General features: G+C 41.3%; 1 protein-coding gene across 1 annotated transcript in view; it reads left to right on the top strand.

Annotated features, from left to right (window-relative positions):
- FUT8 (fucosyltransferase 8) overlaps positions 1-18615 on the top strand; it is a gene marked incomplete in the record, with an annotated part of 204138 nt that overhangs the window by 108936 nt on the left and 76587 nt on the right. Inside the window, 1 exon segment of the mRNA XM_073608564.1 lies at positions 2319-2556. Coding sequence (XP_073464665.1) covers positions 2319-2556 — 238 coding nt within the window.

Raw genomic sequence — 18615 nt, 5'->3', positions numbered from 1 at the left:
AGAAGTGAACTGGACCTTTAACTTTAACTTCTCCCAGTGTTATTACAAGCATAGGTCTTGTCAGCAGCTGGTTTACCAATACTGGCTACTCTTTGGATTGTGATGTGACTATTCAGTTTGCATTTTTAGTGTGAAGCAAAGGATGGGTAGACAAGGGAGTCTACGAGGGAGATTGGGTGGAGGTGGAAAGCGACGTGATCAAGAAAAAAAGAAAAGGGTGGGGCTAGAGAGTGGGTTGAAATTCAGAGAGGGAAGGGTTTTTAAGAGTGGTAAGTTCCTCAAAGCCAGATGCTAGTCTTAACTGTAGCAGTAAGTGCGGTTTGCCAAATCCCATCCTTGGGTTGTTTGTAATGTGTGGGGAAATTAAAAAGGTGTTTTTAGGGGAATGAGCTTTCTGCAGCCTGGAGAAAGCTTAATGGCAATGGGTATTGATGGCTCAGTATTGACTGAAGAAGAGAAGATGGACAGATGGTTTTCATGTAACAAGGAGATTAAGGTGTTAAAGGTAATGGCCTGCAGGCATTCTTCCGGGTGTGGAACCAACTGTTTATAGATCTGGGCCCGTCTTCCCTGTCAGGGATATACCGATCCAAATCTGCACTAAAAATTTTGTGGCAGCCTGACATGGTACCAAACTGTAGTGCAGCCTGTCTCAAACTAGTCTGAGCGCCTTGTCACTCCAGACGACCCCCAATACAACAGTCATTGAGAAAATAAAAACCACAAGCATGTTAATATAGATAACTTTATTTGCCATTCTATCCATTGTTAAGAGGATACAAACTTGAGAACCTGAGTCTTTTGACTGTAGTGGGTACGCATCATGACAAATAGATATATGATGTAGTTTCAAACCCCTATAGATGACACCCAGTGAGGGTCTTGGTTGTGGAACTAGGCTTTGGAACAGGCCTTCAACTGTCAAACACCCCCTACATCCTACACCTAAGGCACAAAAAAGGAAAAAAAAATATAAACCTAAACTATAATATACCTTTCGCATAAACTGTGCCAAAAAGGGAAGACCACCCTAACATCCGGGTCTAAGCCCCAGGTCATATTGACTAGACCCTCACATTGGATAAGGGGAGGCTCCCACTGCAAGGGTCAGATTATGGTACATTTTCATATGGTAGGCATGGAGTGTTCTGGTAACAGTCATAGGGTTGAGTAGATGATAGTTCACTGGATCAAGGTGTGGTGACCAATGGTCAAGAGAGATGTGATGTCTGATGTTGGCCAGTTGTGTGACTAGTAGTATCAGTCTCCAGTAGATGCCCTGTGGACAATGTTCCAAGATTGTTGTAGTTCAGGCTAGGTAGTCCTCTCCTATTTGGAGGTGTAGCTATCCTGTGTCAGCTGGCGATAGCTGGGCATATAGGAATTACATCCCTGAAATGAATAAAATGACCAGGCAATTCCAAATAGTGTTGAAGGATAGCAGGGTTGAATTGGAGGTTCTCACTGAATTTAATACAGTTCCAGTTGGACCTATTGTTATGCTAAAGCAGGGGTTGAGTTCCAGGGGGATAGTCTGGGATCCCAAATAAAAGTTAGAGGAAATGTAGGTTGTCTAGAGTTACCCCTTTGTTTCCTATCAAAATGCCAGTTTTTCATACATAAAAAGTGAGCTAAAATCTAAATTTTATACGTGCTACCCAAACAAGAAATGAGGATAAAGCATTTTATCTGCAGTACCCCCAAAAATTTAATTTAATTTGTGTTTTTTGTTTTGTATATAGTTCCTATTATATGCAGTAAGTATGGTTTTGTTTTTAGTGTTTGTTGCTAAAAACCTGGTTATTCTGCCCTTTTCTCTTGGTTGCTGTTTCAAACTGACCATGCTAGCCATAGACGCAGATCCATCCTAGCATGGTTGGTTTGTGTTCCTTTTTCCTGACTTTGTTGCTACAGGACACTCTGTCAGTGCGACACGAGCCTGTAGTCCTGTAATCGGTTCAGCTGCCACGCCTTCGTCTGGCCTCCACAGTTTGATAGACCAGCAGAGCATCTTAATATTAACATGTAGCATGTCGGTGGAAGCCACTGAGTATCTTCTGCAAGCTTCGCTCGCAGCCATCTGAGCTTGCAGACAAGAAGCCACAACTGCAGGAAAAACAAACATAAATAAGATATCTGATTAATTTTTATTTTTTTGTAATGAATATGGGCTAATTGTTAATGGTCTCACTGTGTGGTTTGCAAATCGTTTGGATTCGTATACACTGTATGTGCATTTTTCTTGGTATTTTTTTAGTTCATGAATGCTTTTTTCAGAGTGCATCTGAAAATAATTTTCTCTTAACTCTTAACTACAGAACCCTAAAGAGTGCAGTAAAGCCAAGAAACTAGTATGTAACATCAACAAGGGCTGTGGATATGGTTGCCAATTACACCATGTTGTCTACTGTTTCATGATTGCCTTTGGCACTCAGAGAACTCTAATCCTGGAGTCACAGAGCTGGAGATATGCAACGGGTGGATGGGAAACTGTCTTTAAGCCAGTTAGCAACACATGTACAGATAGATCTGGCACGTCTACAGGGCATTGGTCAGGTGAGTACATTTTCAGTACCTGTAAAAGTTGAAGATGGCATTTTCTGCATTTGTATTTTATTGAGGTTGTTCTGATTTGCACTTGGTTAAACTACGGCTAATGTATTTCTAATGTAATGTAAGTGTAACCATTTTATTCTGCTTTAAAAACAGTTTTCCTTACAGCTGACTTTAGTGTAGTTTGACTTTAGTTGGTTCCCAGGGATCCTTGACTTTTTAAAAATGCATAAAGTGTTTAACGATTCTGTTGTAACAACTGTACTTCAGTAAGGACTGTGCTAAGACTTTTCCTGGTTGCCATCTGCCATGACAATAGCTTCTTTATGGATTATGCTCTTGTTTTGTACTTGATACCATTTAGTAAATGTTAAATGTTGCTTGTAAGACAAATCTGAGGGCCTCAACTAGGGGACATCACTCAGTGAAACTCATGCGTTCTTGCGCAGGTTCCAGGTGAAGACCGGATCTACCTTTTGTATGACCACCTTGAACGCCTATCTCACTGAGTTGAGTATCAAGAAGCTAAACAAGAACAGATAATTCAGATACTTTGGGGCATACCTGTATATTTGTTAGGCTCCAAGCTTCTGCACCTGTTGCAGAGAATACAACTCGCGCTGCAACTCGGCAGGGCATCCATGCATCACAACGTATGCATCCTTTGTTATATCTGTGAAGGGAAGCGAAGAAATTTCCCTTTCGACCAAGACCAAATTACTTATTTTATGAATTTGTTGTCTGGGGTGGCTCATGTCTGGTCCTCCTATTATGGTAGAAGAGTAACTTCTGTGTCTGTGACCTGATTCTTGGTGAGTTTTAAGCAGGGTTTCAGTGAGCCTTGCTGAGTTCCTTCAGTGCTTCTCAAATCTCAACACTATGTAGAACATTTCCTCATTATAGCTTTGCAGAGGGCTTGACCCTAAATTTTAACCTTAACCTCTTAGCTTAACCACCTACTTAGCCTTTGACCATAAAATTAACTGGTGTATCCGTTTATAATAAGAACATAAAGAATGATGCAAATACAAAAGAAATCCAGTTACATGAGAAAAACAAACATTCCTCTCGTGTTTTATGGGCCAGTTCACACCAGAACATGCATTTGGTGATTTAAATGCATTCTGAGTATTAAATTGAGTATCCAGAATACAGAGCATGTGGTATAATACATGGAAAAGCAAGCAGAACAGATGCACTGCATAACCCCTGACCAAAGATTGGGAGAACACAATTCCAGATACAGTGGCTAAATATATCCTTGGCCACTTGGCTGTTGAAACAACTATTCTTGGTAAAGGCGGTGAGAAGATAATGCACTCAAGCAAGAGCATACTCCTGTAAACTGGCCAAGTTTGGGGAGTGCGGCATTTCATCAGAATTAAATAAAAGAATTGGACAGGGCATGTTGTAGCACAGAATAAGCAGGTGACAGACTGGTGACAACGTGAACAAGACAGGTTGGAGTTATAACTAGACAGGATTGAAAGGTCAAATATGCCCTCAAAGCATGACTGACATCTCACTAATATCCCAGTTTATCCCAATAGCACTGTCCTAAATTTGTACTGCAGTAACTTTGACTGTTTTTTAATTGCTTCCTGTAACTTTGTCCCATCTCCCTGTCTGAAACCAGGTGCTTAGGAAATTTAAAGTAAAGGAGAATCCACAAAAGGCATGATTTCTAAACACCGTGCAAAAAAAATTAAATAAATACAGTTTTCTCTAGGAGTTCTTTATATATAGTTCTTGCTATATATGTTGCTATATAGTTCTTGCTATATATGGCTCCCTGCTAGGTACAGGCCCTTGTGTGTAGCTGTCTGAACCTGTTGTTGATTGGACAGCCAAGAGGTTATTTTCTGTGGTGTACAGCATAGCTGCTTGTAGCAGCTCCTGCAGCACTGATCAACAGGAACAGTTTGAGTGTCAGAGAGGTTCTTGAATTATATTCAAACTTTGATGCCGTGCATTAGCTGCAGCTTTAGGGGCAGCTTACTACAACATTTTTTTTTTGCTCAAGACTTGTTAGCATTTTTTATTTTATTAAAATGGGTCTTTCCTGTTTAATACCTAATAGGGCTGAAACAAATAATCGATTAATCGACAACTAATCGATTATGAAGTTAATCGATTACTATTTTCATAATCGATTAATCGGCCAGTAACATAATTGGGTTAAAAAAAAAACCCATTATGTTAATAAACGTCTTAGACCTGGTTCACACCTATGTGTTTTTTGGTGCTTTTTGCAGAAACGCACTACAGTTCATTTACATGGTTTCCTATGGGACACGTTCACATCTATGCATTTTTCAGCCGCTGCGTATTTGGAAAGGGTCAGGGACTTTTTTTTTTTTTAAACGCAAAACAGTGCTCTTTTGGTTCAATATACTTCAATGGAGAAGCTGCTAAAAAGCATGTAATACGTTTTTGTAGTAATTAGTGTTTTTTAATCTGCCCAACAACAAATTCTCCAAAAAAAATGCAACAAAATCACGTGTGCAAAAATCAAAATGCACAGCAAAAAGCACTGCAGAAACGGATCAAAAGCAAACTGCATAGTTGTGAACTGAGCCTTATGCTGGCCACATGGATCAATTTTCAGACGAGAATATTCAGACGAAAAATCTTTGTACATTCGCTGAATGAAAGAATGTTGTTTGACATTTTCACTTGTTTTTAACATTCTGTTTTTAAAATGAATGTAATTTCTGAACGAAAACCACATACACTGTCACAACCACAAAATTCCTTTCACCAAGAAGTTTTCTATTATTTCTCGATTTGACCCCACTAATGATTATAAAATCAAACGAACGCTCCTAAAATGACATTTTGTTTTTGAAGGAAGACGTTGTTTTTTAAATAAAAAAAAAAGTTGATCTCTGAGTCTGATGATATTTACCAGATTCACCCTTTAATAGTATATCTCCTCTAATAGTATATACAGTATATCTCCCCTGTCTTATTCTCAGAGTGGATTAGAGCTTTTGCTCCCTAACCATAAACTTGGTAATTTATATTTACCACTGCATTGAGATATTTAAGAATACATTTCTTTTTTTTTAAACTTTACATATTAAACTAAATTATACACCACACTTTTTTTTAAGGTTATTAACCGAATAATCGATTAATCGAAACAATAATCGGCCAACTAATCGATTATGAAAATAATCATTAGTTGCAGCCCTAATACCTAATTAACCCTTTGTTATCGCTGATACCTGCTCTTTTTGAGTATTTTTTTTTTTACTTTTTAACATACTAAACGCAAAAAAAATGTTTTTATAGCATAAGCCTGTTTTTTAATTTAAAAAGTTTGAACAGTTTTGTTTAAACCATAATGCTTCATACCAGAAAGCTAATGGTGATAAATAGTAGAAATTATAAACATAAACAGGAGAAATCACAGAATATATTTTTTATACCTCTATCGTAACACTGCTTGCTTCAAAATTATCACTTGTCATTTTGAAAAATCGCATATTGTTTCAATATTTTATGCCTTTAAAATATACAGAATATTTATAAAATTGTTGGAAGACAAAAACAAAAAAAAGCACAATATATGTGACGAATGATTCAACTTGTGATAGATCCGGTAAGGTGTATATGAATCTATTGCAAAATTGAAAGGATTTTGACAGAATATTAAGGGGTGGAGATATTAGAAGATGGGAATGAAAATCTATTGTAGTGTAAGCTGCTTCTCAGGCTTAGGACACTCTTATGAAAAAACAGAACCATACCAAGATACAGGTTATAGTAGAGCTGCATGATTCTGGCTAAAATGAGAATCACGTTTTTTGTTTATTTTTTTTTTGCTTACAATAAAGATCACGATTTTCACAGTGTAACCCTCAACTTTCACATTATACAAAAAAAATGGGGTAACGTTACTGTTATATCCTCTGTGTTGTGAGAGACACAAGACTCTGGAACAATGGATGTTTATTTCAGTACACACTGTACACTGCAACATGCATCTCAGGACAGGTACATCTTATATGTTTCCTTACATGTGCTCTAAGATGGCTACTATACCCCTTGACCCTTGTCATCACTCCTGGGTGGAGCCAGCCTTAAAGTGACAGTACACGTGGAACCTTTCAGGTATAACACCTTCCATCCATCCCTAAAAAAAAAAAAAAAAAAAAAATACAACAAAACGAGAAAAGGCACAAAACATTAACTAATAACTGTCCAATAATAGTCCCCCAAACACAGGAGATGCACCGGATATTTCCTGCATCCAGATGTGAGACCAAGCTTCCAGGGACAGTTGCGGGGATACAATGTCATCGGATCACTTTCGGCGGCCCCGTCGAAAGTCTCGTAACCGGTCTGGAAGCTGAAACCGATCAGGAGGGCGACAGTGTCGTTGAGGTCGGGCACCCAGCGACTCGGGACCGGAGGAAACAGGGCTGGCTGGAATGGGCACTGGCGGGGCCAAGAAGGGATCCACCAGCTCAGTGGGTGAACAGACCTCCAGACCAGGGCTGGAGGGCTCTGTTGGAGCTGAGTTCAAAAGTTCAGAGTCCTCCCCAATCATCAGTCCCCGTGCATTCTGATCCGCTGGGAGCAGATCCTTGCGACACTGGTGGTTCAGCTGGCGTCAGGGATTCGGGCAATTGAAAACGAGGACGCAGTTGGTCTGCATGCCGTGTGCAAATGGAACCATCTTCCAGGCAGACCCTATACATCTTGGGTCCCAAAGTCTCTGCAATGACAGCAGGAAGCCACCGGGCGTTGGAAGCCCCATAAAATCGGGCCCATACCTTTTGTTGGGCTGTGAATAGAGGGAGCTCATCATGTTTGACCATCTTGTCTTGGGACTGCAGTACATGTTCCTGGACTGTTTGAGGACGGAGCATGTCCAAAACTGTCCATGGCTGCCGACCCAGAAGGAGTTCTGCTGGAGTTTTCCCGGTGGTTGCATGTGGTGTGTTTCTGTAAGCAGAAAGGAAGGAGTCCAGCTGCTGGGGTGACAGGGACTGTTTACTTGCAGCCACTGTAGCTTTGAAATAGCGTTTAAAAGTCTGCACAAACCGTTCTGCTTGACCATTAGTAGCCGGGTGGTAAGGTGCAGTCCACTTGTGCTTGATGTTGTGGGCAGTCAGGAAACGCTGAAACTCCTGACTGGTGAATTGTGCGCCATTGTCAGTGACGATCTCTCTGGGGTATCCAAACGTAGCAGCGAGATGTACCAGTATGGAAACCGTTGCCTTAGTCGTTGGCTGAGTAACAGGAATTACCTCAGGCCACTTTGAATGGGCGTCCACTATGATCAAGAAGGTGTGTCCTCTGATCGGGCCTGCAAAGTCCAAGTGTAGGAGAAACCAAGGAACCGTGGGCCAAGTCCAGGGCTGGACACACCCTCGAGGAGGGTCTCTTGCAGTTTGTGCACATCCAGCACAAGCATTCACATATGTTGTGATATCTGAGTCTAGGTTTGGCCACCACACATAGCCTCGGGCCTTTTGTTTCATACGTGTGCCCCCGGGATGACCAGTATGTAGCAAGCCCAGAATGTGTCTCCGGAGGGTCTGTGGAATGATCACTCGGTCACCCCATAAAACACAGTTGCCAGCCACAGTTAATTCCATACGTCTACGAAAATAAGGTTCATAATCCTGTGTGACGGTTGCAGGCCAACCGGACCGTACCCAGGAGAGTATTGTTTTCAGAAAGGTATCCTTGGCTGTATGGGCTGCTATCTCCCCAGAAGACAAGAAGGACAGGCTGGTGTAACGACAACTCTTGACCGGTGGAGAAGAGTCCATCGACTTCCCTGTCAGTCGGGACATTGCGTCCGCGTTCGCATTGGCATCATGACCGCGATACTGGATTTTGTAGCTGTATGCTCCCAAGAATAGGGCATAGCGTTGGAGGCGGGCCGCAGTAGTCTGAGAGATGCCTTTGTCAGGGCTAAAGATCTGAAGGAGTGGTTTATGGTCTGTCAGTATGGTGAATTCCCTACCATACAGGTAAAGATGAAACTTCTTAATTGCCCATATCAGCGCTAGAGCCTCTTTGTCAATGTGTGAGTAATTGCTTTCTGCTTTTGTCAAAGACCTGGAGGCAAATGCCACTGGTTTTTCTGACCCATCTGGTAAGATGTGAGATAGTACAGCACCCAGACCATAGGGTGAGGCATCACAAGCCAAGGTGAGAGGCTTCTGGAGTTCATAGTGCACGAGCATGCGTGACACCAACAGCTTCCGCTTAGAGACTTCAGAAGCCCGTTGGCATGCAGCCGACCAGTCCCATCTTGAGTGTTTTTCCAAAAGCTTGTTCAGCGGAAACAAGGTGTGTGCCAGATCTGGCAGGAATTTGTGGTAATAGTTCAGCAAGCCAAGGTATGATCTCAACTGCTGGACATTGGTTGGGGCTGGAGCTTTGACTAAAGCATCAACCTTGGCTTACGTGGTGTGTATACCCTCTGCATCCACAAGGTGGCCACAAAACTCCAATTTAGGCACCATGAATTGGCATTTTGCTAAGTTCACTTTTAGACCCTGTTCTTGGAGTCTCGCCAACACAAGTTCCATGTTCCGCTTGTGTTCCTGCTCTGTCCGTCCTGTGATGAGCATGTCATCTAGCAGGCACTGCGTGAAAGGAATGTCCGCCAAAATCTCGTCCATTTTTCGTTGCCAAATGGCTGGGGCGGAGGCTACACCAAACACCATCCGATTGTATTCATACAGTCCCTTGTGGGTGTTGATGGTTAGAAACTTGCGGGAAGAAGGATGGACCTCAAACTGTAAATATGCTTGTCTGAGATCAAGCTTGGTGAACTTTTGGCCCCCTGCAAGAGAGGCAAAAATGTCATCTACTCTGGGTAGAGGATACTGGTCTATCTCCAGTTGGGAGTTCAGTGCCATGCGGAAATCGCCACAAATGCGTAAGTCCCCATTCGCTTTCTTTACTGGTACAACTGGTGATGCCCACTCGCTGTGCTCTACCTTGGAGATGACACCTTGTTCCTCCAGCCGACTTAGTTCTGCTTCCACTCCTGCTCGCAGTGCGAAAGGTACTGTCCGAGCTTTGAAGAACTTAGGCTGAGCGTTGGGTTTCAGCTTGAGTCTTACACAGTCGTGCTTTATTTTCCCCAACTGGTCATCAAAGATCTTTGGGAAACGCTGCTTCAGGGACACCACCCATCCCTCATTATCTCCTAATGGAATTGTAACAGTGTTACAGGGATTTATGGTGATTTCTGGCATACCAAAGCGAGCAATCCAGTCCCTCCCAAAGAGAGGGGGTCCCCCATTTTCTAGGATATATAATGGCAGTCTCTTTGTCTGACCCTTGTACAATACCTGTACTTTCGCATAACCCAGTGGGTGGAGTATCTGCTTTGAATATGTCTGCAGTTTGATTGGTGTTGCGCGGACAGTTGTTTGTGTCTGAAGTTGTCTCCATTGTTTCTGGGTGATAACTGAAACTGCTGCTCCTGTGTCTACATCCATCTTGAGTTTCTTTCCCTCCACAGTTACCTCTACAGTCATTGCGGAGGGTGCTGAATGCATATGATGTATGTCTAATCTGTGGAGCACTTCCTCATCCTCGGACTCAGATGAGGATGTATATCTTCCCACCATATATGTCTTTGTCTTGGGGTTCAGAGGTTGTTTATCTCGCACCTTCTTGCTACGGCAAACTCGTTTAAGATGGCCTGTCTTACCACAATTATGACAGGTCTGATCCTTAAACCGGCAGACTTTGTGGTCATGGTCTGTATTTCCACAACGGTAGAAGGCTGACTCCCGACTTGGTGGGGGTCTGTATTTCCAGTTTGCGGCAGTTGGCTTGACTGCTGTTCTGAAAACTTCCTGTTTCACCTCTTCCCTTCTGCCCTGGGGGTTCAATTCCTCTGTATCTTTCACAGCCATTTCCATCACTGAAGCTATTTCAATTGCCTTTGTAAGGGTAAGATCTTTCTCTGTTAACAGTCTCTTTTGGCTAGACTCACAATTCAGTCCCATTACAAACTTATCTCTCAGTGCAGTAGGTAGATACTCCCCAAAAGAACAGGTAGAGGCTAGTCTGCGAAGGGCGAGCACATAAGCTTTAATTTCTTCACCTGGCTGCTGCTGCCGCTGATAAAACCGAAATCTTTCTGCAATCTCTAGTGGTTTAGGCTGGAAGTGATCCTCTAACAGTGTCAGCAGCTCTGCCAATGTCTTAGTTGCTGGCTTTACAGGGAAAAGGAGATCTCTAAGAGTGTCATATGTCTTAGCACCAACCACTGTCAGGAATACTGCTACTTGCCTGTTGTCTGGGATGGCATTTGCACTGAAATACTGTTCCAGTCTCTCAACCCAGGAACTCCAGGATGTCTGTTCCCCATCAAATTCACCTAATGTCCCAATCAATGACATTTTTGCTGCTGGGCTCTGTGATTGCTTTTATCCAGATGACAATCCACACTGCCTTTGTCTCTCTCTCAGACTGATAGACACTTTGTAAATCCCATCCTCGTCGCCACTGTTATATCCTCTGTGTTGTGAGAGACACAAGACTCTGGAACAATGGATGTTTATTTCAGTACACACTGTACACTGCAACATGCATCTCAGGACAGGTACATCTTATATGCTTCCTTACATGTGCTCTAAGATGGCTACTATACCCCTTGACCCTTGTCATCACTCCTGGGTGGAGCCAGCCTTAAAGTGACAGTACATGTGGAACCTTTCAAGTATAACAGTTACTGTTTAGTTTTTTTTTAAATTTATTGATGTGTGTTTTTTCCCAAAAAATTGCGTTTTAAAGACCGCTGCGCAAATACAGTGTGACATAAAATATTGCAACAATCACCATTTTATTCTCTAGGGTCTCTGCTAAAAAATGATATACAATGTTTGGGGGTTCCAAGTAATTTTCTAGCAAAAAATACAGATTTTTGTAAGAAACAAATGTCAGAAAAAGTTTTAGGCGTCTTTCACATGGGCAGCTGTTCTGCCGCTGTTAAAAGCATGTTTTGTTATTTTGAAATTCCAAGACTCCAGGCACAGCGATCACTTGCAGTTGTACATTGCGATTAGCAGCATTTACATGCGTTTACATGTGGCTGCGTTTAGCTGTGGTGGAACATTCTTGCCATTTCTGATGTGCTTCCTGTTTTTCTTTCCTCATTGCCACTGCTATCTGCAGGTGAAATAGTACACTGCGGTTATGTGCAGATAGCTGCGCTAAAACGGTCGTGGACGCAGTCAAATTTATTTTTTCTAACCGCACAAACCCCCATGTAACAAAACCGTTGCAAAACGCAGTGTGTGAATGGAGCCATAGGAAAGCATTGTGTGAGTTTAGGTGTGGTAGATGATTTTATCTATCCACAGCTAAAAGCTGAATTCTATCTGCCCGTGCGAAAGGGGCCTTATGTCTTTAAGTGGGTAAACTTCCCTCATTTACACACCGAAGTTCATCCCTTTGATCTAAGAACGAAAATGTACAGTTTCTAGTTATCTACCAGCGCCTACACTGTTGTGAAAAGCTTGACAGAATGCCCGTTTTTTTTGTTTGTTTTTTGACAGCTGAGTAAGCAGAGAACTTTACACTTATTACATGAATTAATCAGGTTGTTGAATTGAGATCACGATTTTTTAATGATTAACCGCGCAGCTCTAGGGTATAGTACACGATACCACATAATAGAGCCACAGGGAAATCGTATCATATCTGATACGATTTCCCTGTGGCTCCATTATGTGGTATCTTGAACCATACCCTGTATCTTGGTATGGTTCTGTTTTTTCATATGCTTGTTTGGCCACTGAGCCCCACTCTTGATAGGAGTGAGTGGATAAGTATATACCTGTAGTGGTATTTTTGTACCCATACTCTTAATTGGTTCTGTTTTATTTTTATTTTTGTTCATTTGTTAGGACACTCTTGGGCCAAAATGAAAATGCATACAATAAAACAATAACAATTGGGGATCTGCACTCATCCGTAGAGGTAGCACATGTGATACAATGTTGTACTTAAGTGCTTTGCAATGAATAAATAGACTCCTGGTTTGCTGAAAAATGCATAAATAACAAAACTGTAGGAGCAAAGCAGTGCAAATCAGTGTAATAGATGATTTGCCTGTACTAGTAGGTGTAAATTTAGCAAGGTTCTCTCAAGAAGTTAAAACTGGTAGGTCCTTTTGCATATACCCTTAAATCCTTGTTTGGAGTACTGTATATGCAGATGCAAATCCAGCAGTTAAATTTGGAGAAGATGGGAGCAACAAAACAGGACTCCAGTGCCGGGGACATTCTGTGGGCATGTCATTGGCTGACAGGATGCTGGAAGCCACCTGAATACAGTAATAGTTAATGCCACTGTGCAGCAGGGGCTGCCTGTAGCCTAACCACAAAAGGATGCTGGTGGCTGGGCCCAAATGCCACCACTAAATTTATACCCATTCCAATAGATAAATCATCTGTTGTACCAACAGACGTTTTGTTTCTGCAATTTTGTAGCTGCTGTAATGAACAAACCAAATGTCTATTTACTCATTGCAAGAAATACTAAAGTGCAACATTGTATCTCTTAAGCTACTTATTTTGAGCTCAAATCCCCAATTGTTTTATCAGCAGAACTTTGTCTCGAACTTGTGACACAATACTTTCACATGTGACATAAATTGCTCTCAACATGAAAGAAGTCTTTTTTGCCTCCACTTTTCTTGTCAGCAACATGTTGGTATTTTTTTATGAACTTGACGCAACAATAGAGACAATAAAAGTGCTGTAACGGCACGTGATTTTGATACATGCGTTGGTACTTACAATGAAATTCACAGACTGCATGAATTTGGCACGAGGCCTCCAACTACATCCACACACCCAGAAATGTCTTGAAAATACTTTATTGAATCTACCAGAATGTTATCTTGTACTATGAGGATTAGCGAAGCTATGTATAGCTGAAATGTGAAAATGGCAGTGGAGTTTTAAAGGGAATCTGCCCCTTTTCCCGTTCAAGACAAGTAGCAAAGTCTTTTCCCAGGCTTCATCCCAACACACCTATACTTGCCTTCTCCACTGCCGCTCCATTGTTCCATCTTAGCCACCACAGATGGCCGGTGCTTCCAGGTATAAATAAAACATTTGACCTACTTGAATGTTGATAACGCCTATGGGGACAATCTTCAGGCCCAAGCACATTCACCTGATGAGGAGAGTGGCATCCTCAACTCAGCTTGGGAAGGCTGATGTCTCAAATTTGTTGTAAGAGGGCTGTACGGTATGGTGTGGCTCCCTGTTGTGGAACAGCATCTGCTGTTGGTGTCAGCAGATGCTGTTCCACAACAGGGAGCCACACCATACCGTACAGCCCTCTTACAACAAATTTGAGACATCAGCCTTCCCAAGCTACTTACCCACTGCTATCTACAAGACTTCCCACTATTGTCTATCTTTCAAACTGAAAGTTTTGGCCGTACATGGTGCCCCCGCAACACTCTGTATATACTGCTAATAATATATTAAACTTTCTAATATAAATAAGTGATTATCCAGCTTACCAGCTGAAACACTACATCTATATGGTTTTCATCATGCCTGACTGTACAGGAACTCTCTTTAGCTCCTGAAGAAGTGTTTTCCAGACACACAACATGTCGAGCTATTAAGAAAAATGCCTACCCGGACCTGCAACCTGACCCACAGCTCGTCATCCTATATTTATAAACCATAACATCGGCTTGGGAATTCGTTCCCCATATCTTTCTGAATGTTTTATTACAGTTAAAAATTACAACAAGTGGTATCTTAGTTGCACGTAGGGCAGGAAATTTTGAATATATATAACCCTCCTTTGTGAAATGTGTTACTCACAGTATCTGGCTTTATTTTTATAGATCATAACTTAATAAAACTATTTTTACCTTTTTTATAGTTAAAATACCCGTGTGCCTTGAAAGTCCATTTTCTTAGTTATTTTAGTTCCCTTAATCTAATATTGGGACGTTGGCACACTACTATAGATGTACCTACAGTGTCACCCTATTTTTAAGGAACACGTTTATTTGGGAGTTTCTCTAACATCAGAGAAGTGGATCAATGGGTAGTTTGCCCTAAACAAGCAAAATGACACAGACCAATTTTGTTAATCACAGATTAGAGTGTAGAATGAATAAAGGGCAACTCGCATTTAAGTGTATAAAGCTGAAATCCATACATAACAAATAGTGTGTTAATACAAGAGCCATGACATCCTCTGCAACTTGCCTCTGTGCAGTATCTTCCTGTAATAGGCTGTTCACTGCTACTTTCTGTTCTTTCACTGGGTAACTGGTCTTGTATCTGGGTTTCTTGCACTGGGTAACTGGTCTTTCCACAGACAGTGGGTTTCCGATACCTTAAAGTGATTGTAAACGTAATTTTTTTTTTTCTAAATAAACATGTCCTACTTACCTGTTCTGTGCAAGTCTACACAGCATAGCTTGACCCCCAAGAACCCAAGTCTTTAGGCTCAATTAAAGATTTGCTTCTCATTACTAAAGCATTTCCAGCACCTTGCTTCTGCTATTCTTGCCCTGGTAAATTTACTGCAAATTTTTTATTTATTTTTTTGTCACCAGATGAAAAGGTAAGGGTAAAGCATCCAATGGGCCCAAATGTTCTGGTGACAACGATCTAAGATAGTTTTAAGTTTGGGGGGATTTTCTATCCTATCCTGTTTTTCCTGATGCATTTTTGGACCGAAAATGATGGCAAATCAGATTGCAAAAATTACCCTGATGGGTCACGGTCTGGGATCAGGCTCGGAGGTCAGTGGCTGTAGCAGATTCCCCTAGTGGATGATTAGGGCTCACCCAAGGCATGGGGTTTAAGCACTAGCCAGTATTCACTAGAGCTCCTGATGGTAGAGATGGGTTTTGCTACGTGCTAGTACCAGGTCGCAGTCCTCAGGATCGCCCCACCATGAGGTGAGCAAGCTGGGGTCTGGTCGCAGATGTAGAAGGTATGGTTCAAGCAGAAGCGTAATTGGTAAACAAGTCAAAAGTTGGTAACAAGTAGCAGTTGGTTGCGATCAGATGAAAGCAAAGTCAATGAATAAGCTAAGAGTCGATAACGAGTGGTAGCAAAGATCAGAACTGCAGCACGTATGCAAGGAGCAAGATAACCTGGAAAACCATACGTGTATAGACATGACTTAAATCAGGAAGCTCATGGGAGGAGAAAAGAGTTCAAGGTTCACCAGAAACAAGATATAGGGCAAAGTTGTCTAAAAGATTAGGCAGGGAGCTGTCCAGTGTCTCAGGTGGCACAGCGTGATAAGATACAGTCAGACACCGCAGAGGTGCCAGGTTCAGATCTGAACGATGGGGGTTTTGCCCTTCCCTGCTTTATAAAATAAAATTGCCTTTACACACGCTTTTAGGAGTCAGTCCATCCAAAAGTGATTTCCGAATAGTGCAGTACAGGACATAGGCTCCATAGTCATAGACAATGTTCTATATTTAGCCACCTCTATGTAATTGGCAAAGAGAATTTTGATAGTTATATAACCCCTCCCACTCCAGCAATCCCCATTATTTTGCTAGTGTCATTAGGTAAAGGACTACCTCTCCGAGTTTGGTTTCTGGATTTTTGCTTCAATATTCTACCTAAAGAGGCACTTTCTTTCATCCTGGCCATTAGAGCAATAACGCTTTAAGGGGTACTTGGGTGCTTTTGAAAACTAAGGCTATGAGCTTAATGTCTGGGACCAGTTTAGAAGGCAAAGTGAATCTACAGGTATGTTTACCCCTTTTAATACAGCTTGGACTAAATTGACGTTGTGGGTGCCTGTTTATTTTAATATTGGTATTCAGAAGAAAGGTGGGCCTTAAACTGGAGTTCCATCCACATTTTTCACTCTTCGCCATGCGGCACTAATGTGCATCCTTAAAATGAATTGGCAATTTATCTTTTTTTTTTCTGTTCACTTACCTGTTATGTACCTATATCTAATGTCACTTCCTCCTTAAGGCTGGGTTCACACCTATGCAAATTGGATGCTGATTTCCCCACATCCTTTTCGCATGTCAGGAGATTGTGACCAGCTCACAGATCTCCGCAACGGCTTCGGTGCCAATTACACAGGAGCTCTGTGCATCTTTTGGTCCATTTAAGGTCTGAATTCAGCCCAAAATTTGGGCTGAAATCGGACCTGAAACGGTTAATGGAGACGCACTGGACTCCTCCTGTGAGTCGCTGCGTTCTTTAGTGTGAACCCAGCCCTAGGGGCTGCAGCGCCATATGTCATTTCCCGCTTTGCATTGGCTCCTGGGAAATCTTGGTCAGCTTGACATAGCACTGCTCCTGTAACATTTAACATTGACGGCTATGGTAAATCTTGGTCAGCTTGCCATGGCACTGCACATGCATGAGATTGGCAGGTACCTGCTGGGTAGCCAGCACACATTGAATCCAGGAAGGACACCGCGGCTCCAGATACCCACACTGGAGATGGACGCGCTGTGCAGGAACTTCACAAATTAAGAAAGCAATGCTGCACAAATAGAAAACTGGGCATAGTTTACAGCATACATTTGTTACTTTGCACGAGGCATGAGTATTCTAGGGGTATTTGTTATCTTAAAAGTCATATTTTGGCCAGAACTCCGCTTTAACCTGAAAACTTTGTATTATAATGCTTGGTTTATATCAATTTGCTCACTGCTTTACATATATATATATATATATATATATATATATATATATATATATATATATATATATATATATATATATATATATATATATATATTATATTGTACATTTACATGAGTTTCTTGGACACTATTGACATTTCTTCAGGAAAGGCATAGTATGTACTATAAAATAGTTTTCCAGTTATGGAATCGTACTGTTAAAACATTCTTCAGAACTATGAAAAGGCAATTATGGCTCATGAGGTATGAATTTAATGCCAAACTTCATGCAAAAGATACATGCACAATACGTGATCTGTTTCATTTGTTTTCTGATTTCATGATTCAGTCATTGCTGCCAGACAGCTGATAAGGTTATCCATGTGCTCGGCTCTCCTTTAGGCAATAAGGGGGATTATTATTACAAGATAATATTAAGTCATATTAAAGTGCTTATTTTAAATGTATGTTAAAATGTTCAAATATAATATTGTACAATATATAAGCAACTGTTCATCAATTCTGTGTTTTCAGTAAAAAATACACTAAAATAAATTTTAGTGTGCACAAACAGAATATAATACCCAATAAAAGATGAGGTTGTGTCAAATAAAAAAAAAAAAAAAAACTGTCAATCTTCAAAACTGTGATGCTTAAAATGCCATTACACCTCATCAGTTCACCGCGATTCAAAACGCCTATGTGTGAACGGATTTCAAAACATGCTGTTAAAATGCCAAATCGCACATCAGCGTGTTCAGGTGCCATTCATTTCAATAATGCCTAAAGACATTGTGCGATTCTGTTGCGATTGCAGAACCTTTTTTGGGCTGCACACACAATTTGGTTTATGCGGTTGCAGCACGATTTGTTGCACGCCAATTATGGCAGAATCGTGCCATGTTTTTAGGCTTCATTGACATAAATGGCACCTAAACACGCTGATCTGTAGTTTGACATTTTGACAGCAGGTTTTGAAATTGGTTCACACATAGGCGCTTTGAATCACAGGCGGAATCTCAATTCAAAAAGCCTATGTGTGAACGGAGCCTTATCGTAAACAGTTTTGAGGATTGACATACTTATTATTTTTTACTTGACACAGCCTCATCCTTTGAAATCGCAGGCAGAATCGCAGTGATTCCACCCGGGATTCAAATCTCCTATGTGTGAACGGAGCATAAATGAGAGACTTTGAATTATTCTACTCCATTGTGCATAGCAATACCTAATGTGTGTTGTACAATCGTTGGTTACATACATGTTCTCGACCTGCACACGCATTTGTGTTTTAATGGTGGCAGGGGGCTTTTTACATTTTTTTTTTTTTGTTTTGTTTTAGTTATTGTATTATACTTAGAGGAACTGCAGTCTGCTCACATAATATGTAATAAAAGCATCTTTGCCATTCTGAA

This window comes from Aquarana catesbeiana, linkage group LG13 (assembly GCF_042186555.1).
Source record: "Aquarana catesbeiana isolate 2022-GZ linkage group LG13, ASM4218655v1, whole genome shotgun sequence".
Lineage (NCBI taxonomy): Eukaryota > Metazoa > Chordata > Amphibia > Anura > Ranidae > Aquarana > Aquarana catesbeiana.
This window is presented reverse-complemented; position numbering and strand designations above follow the sequence as displayed.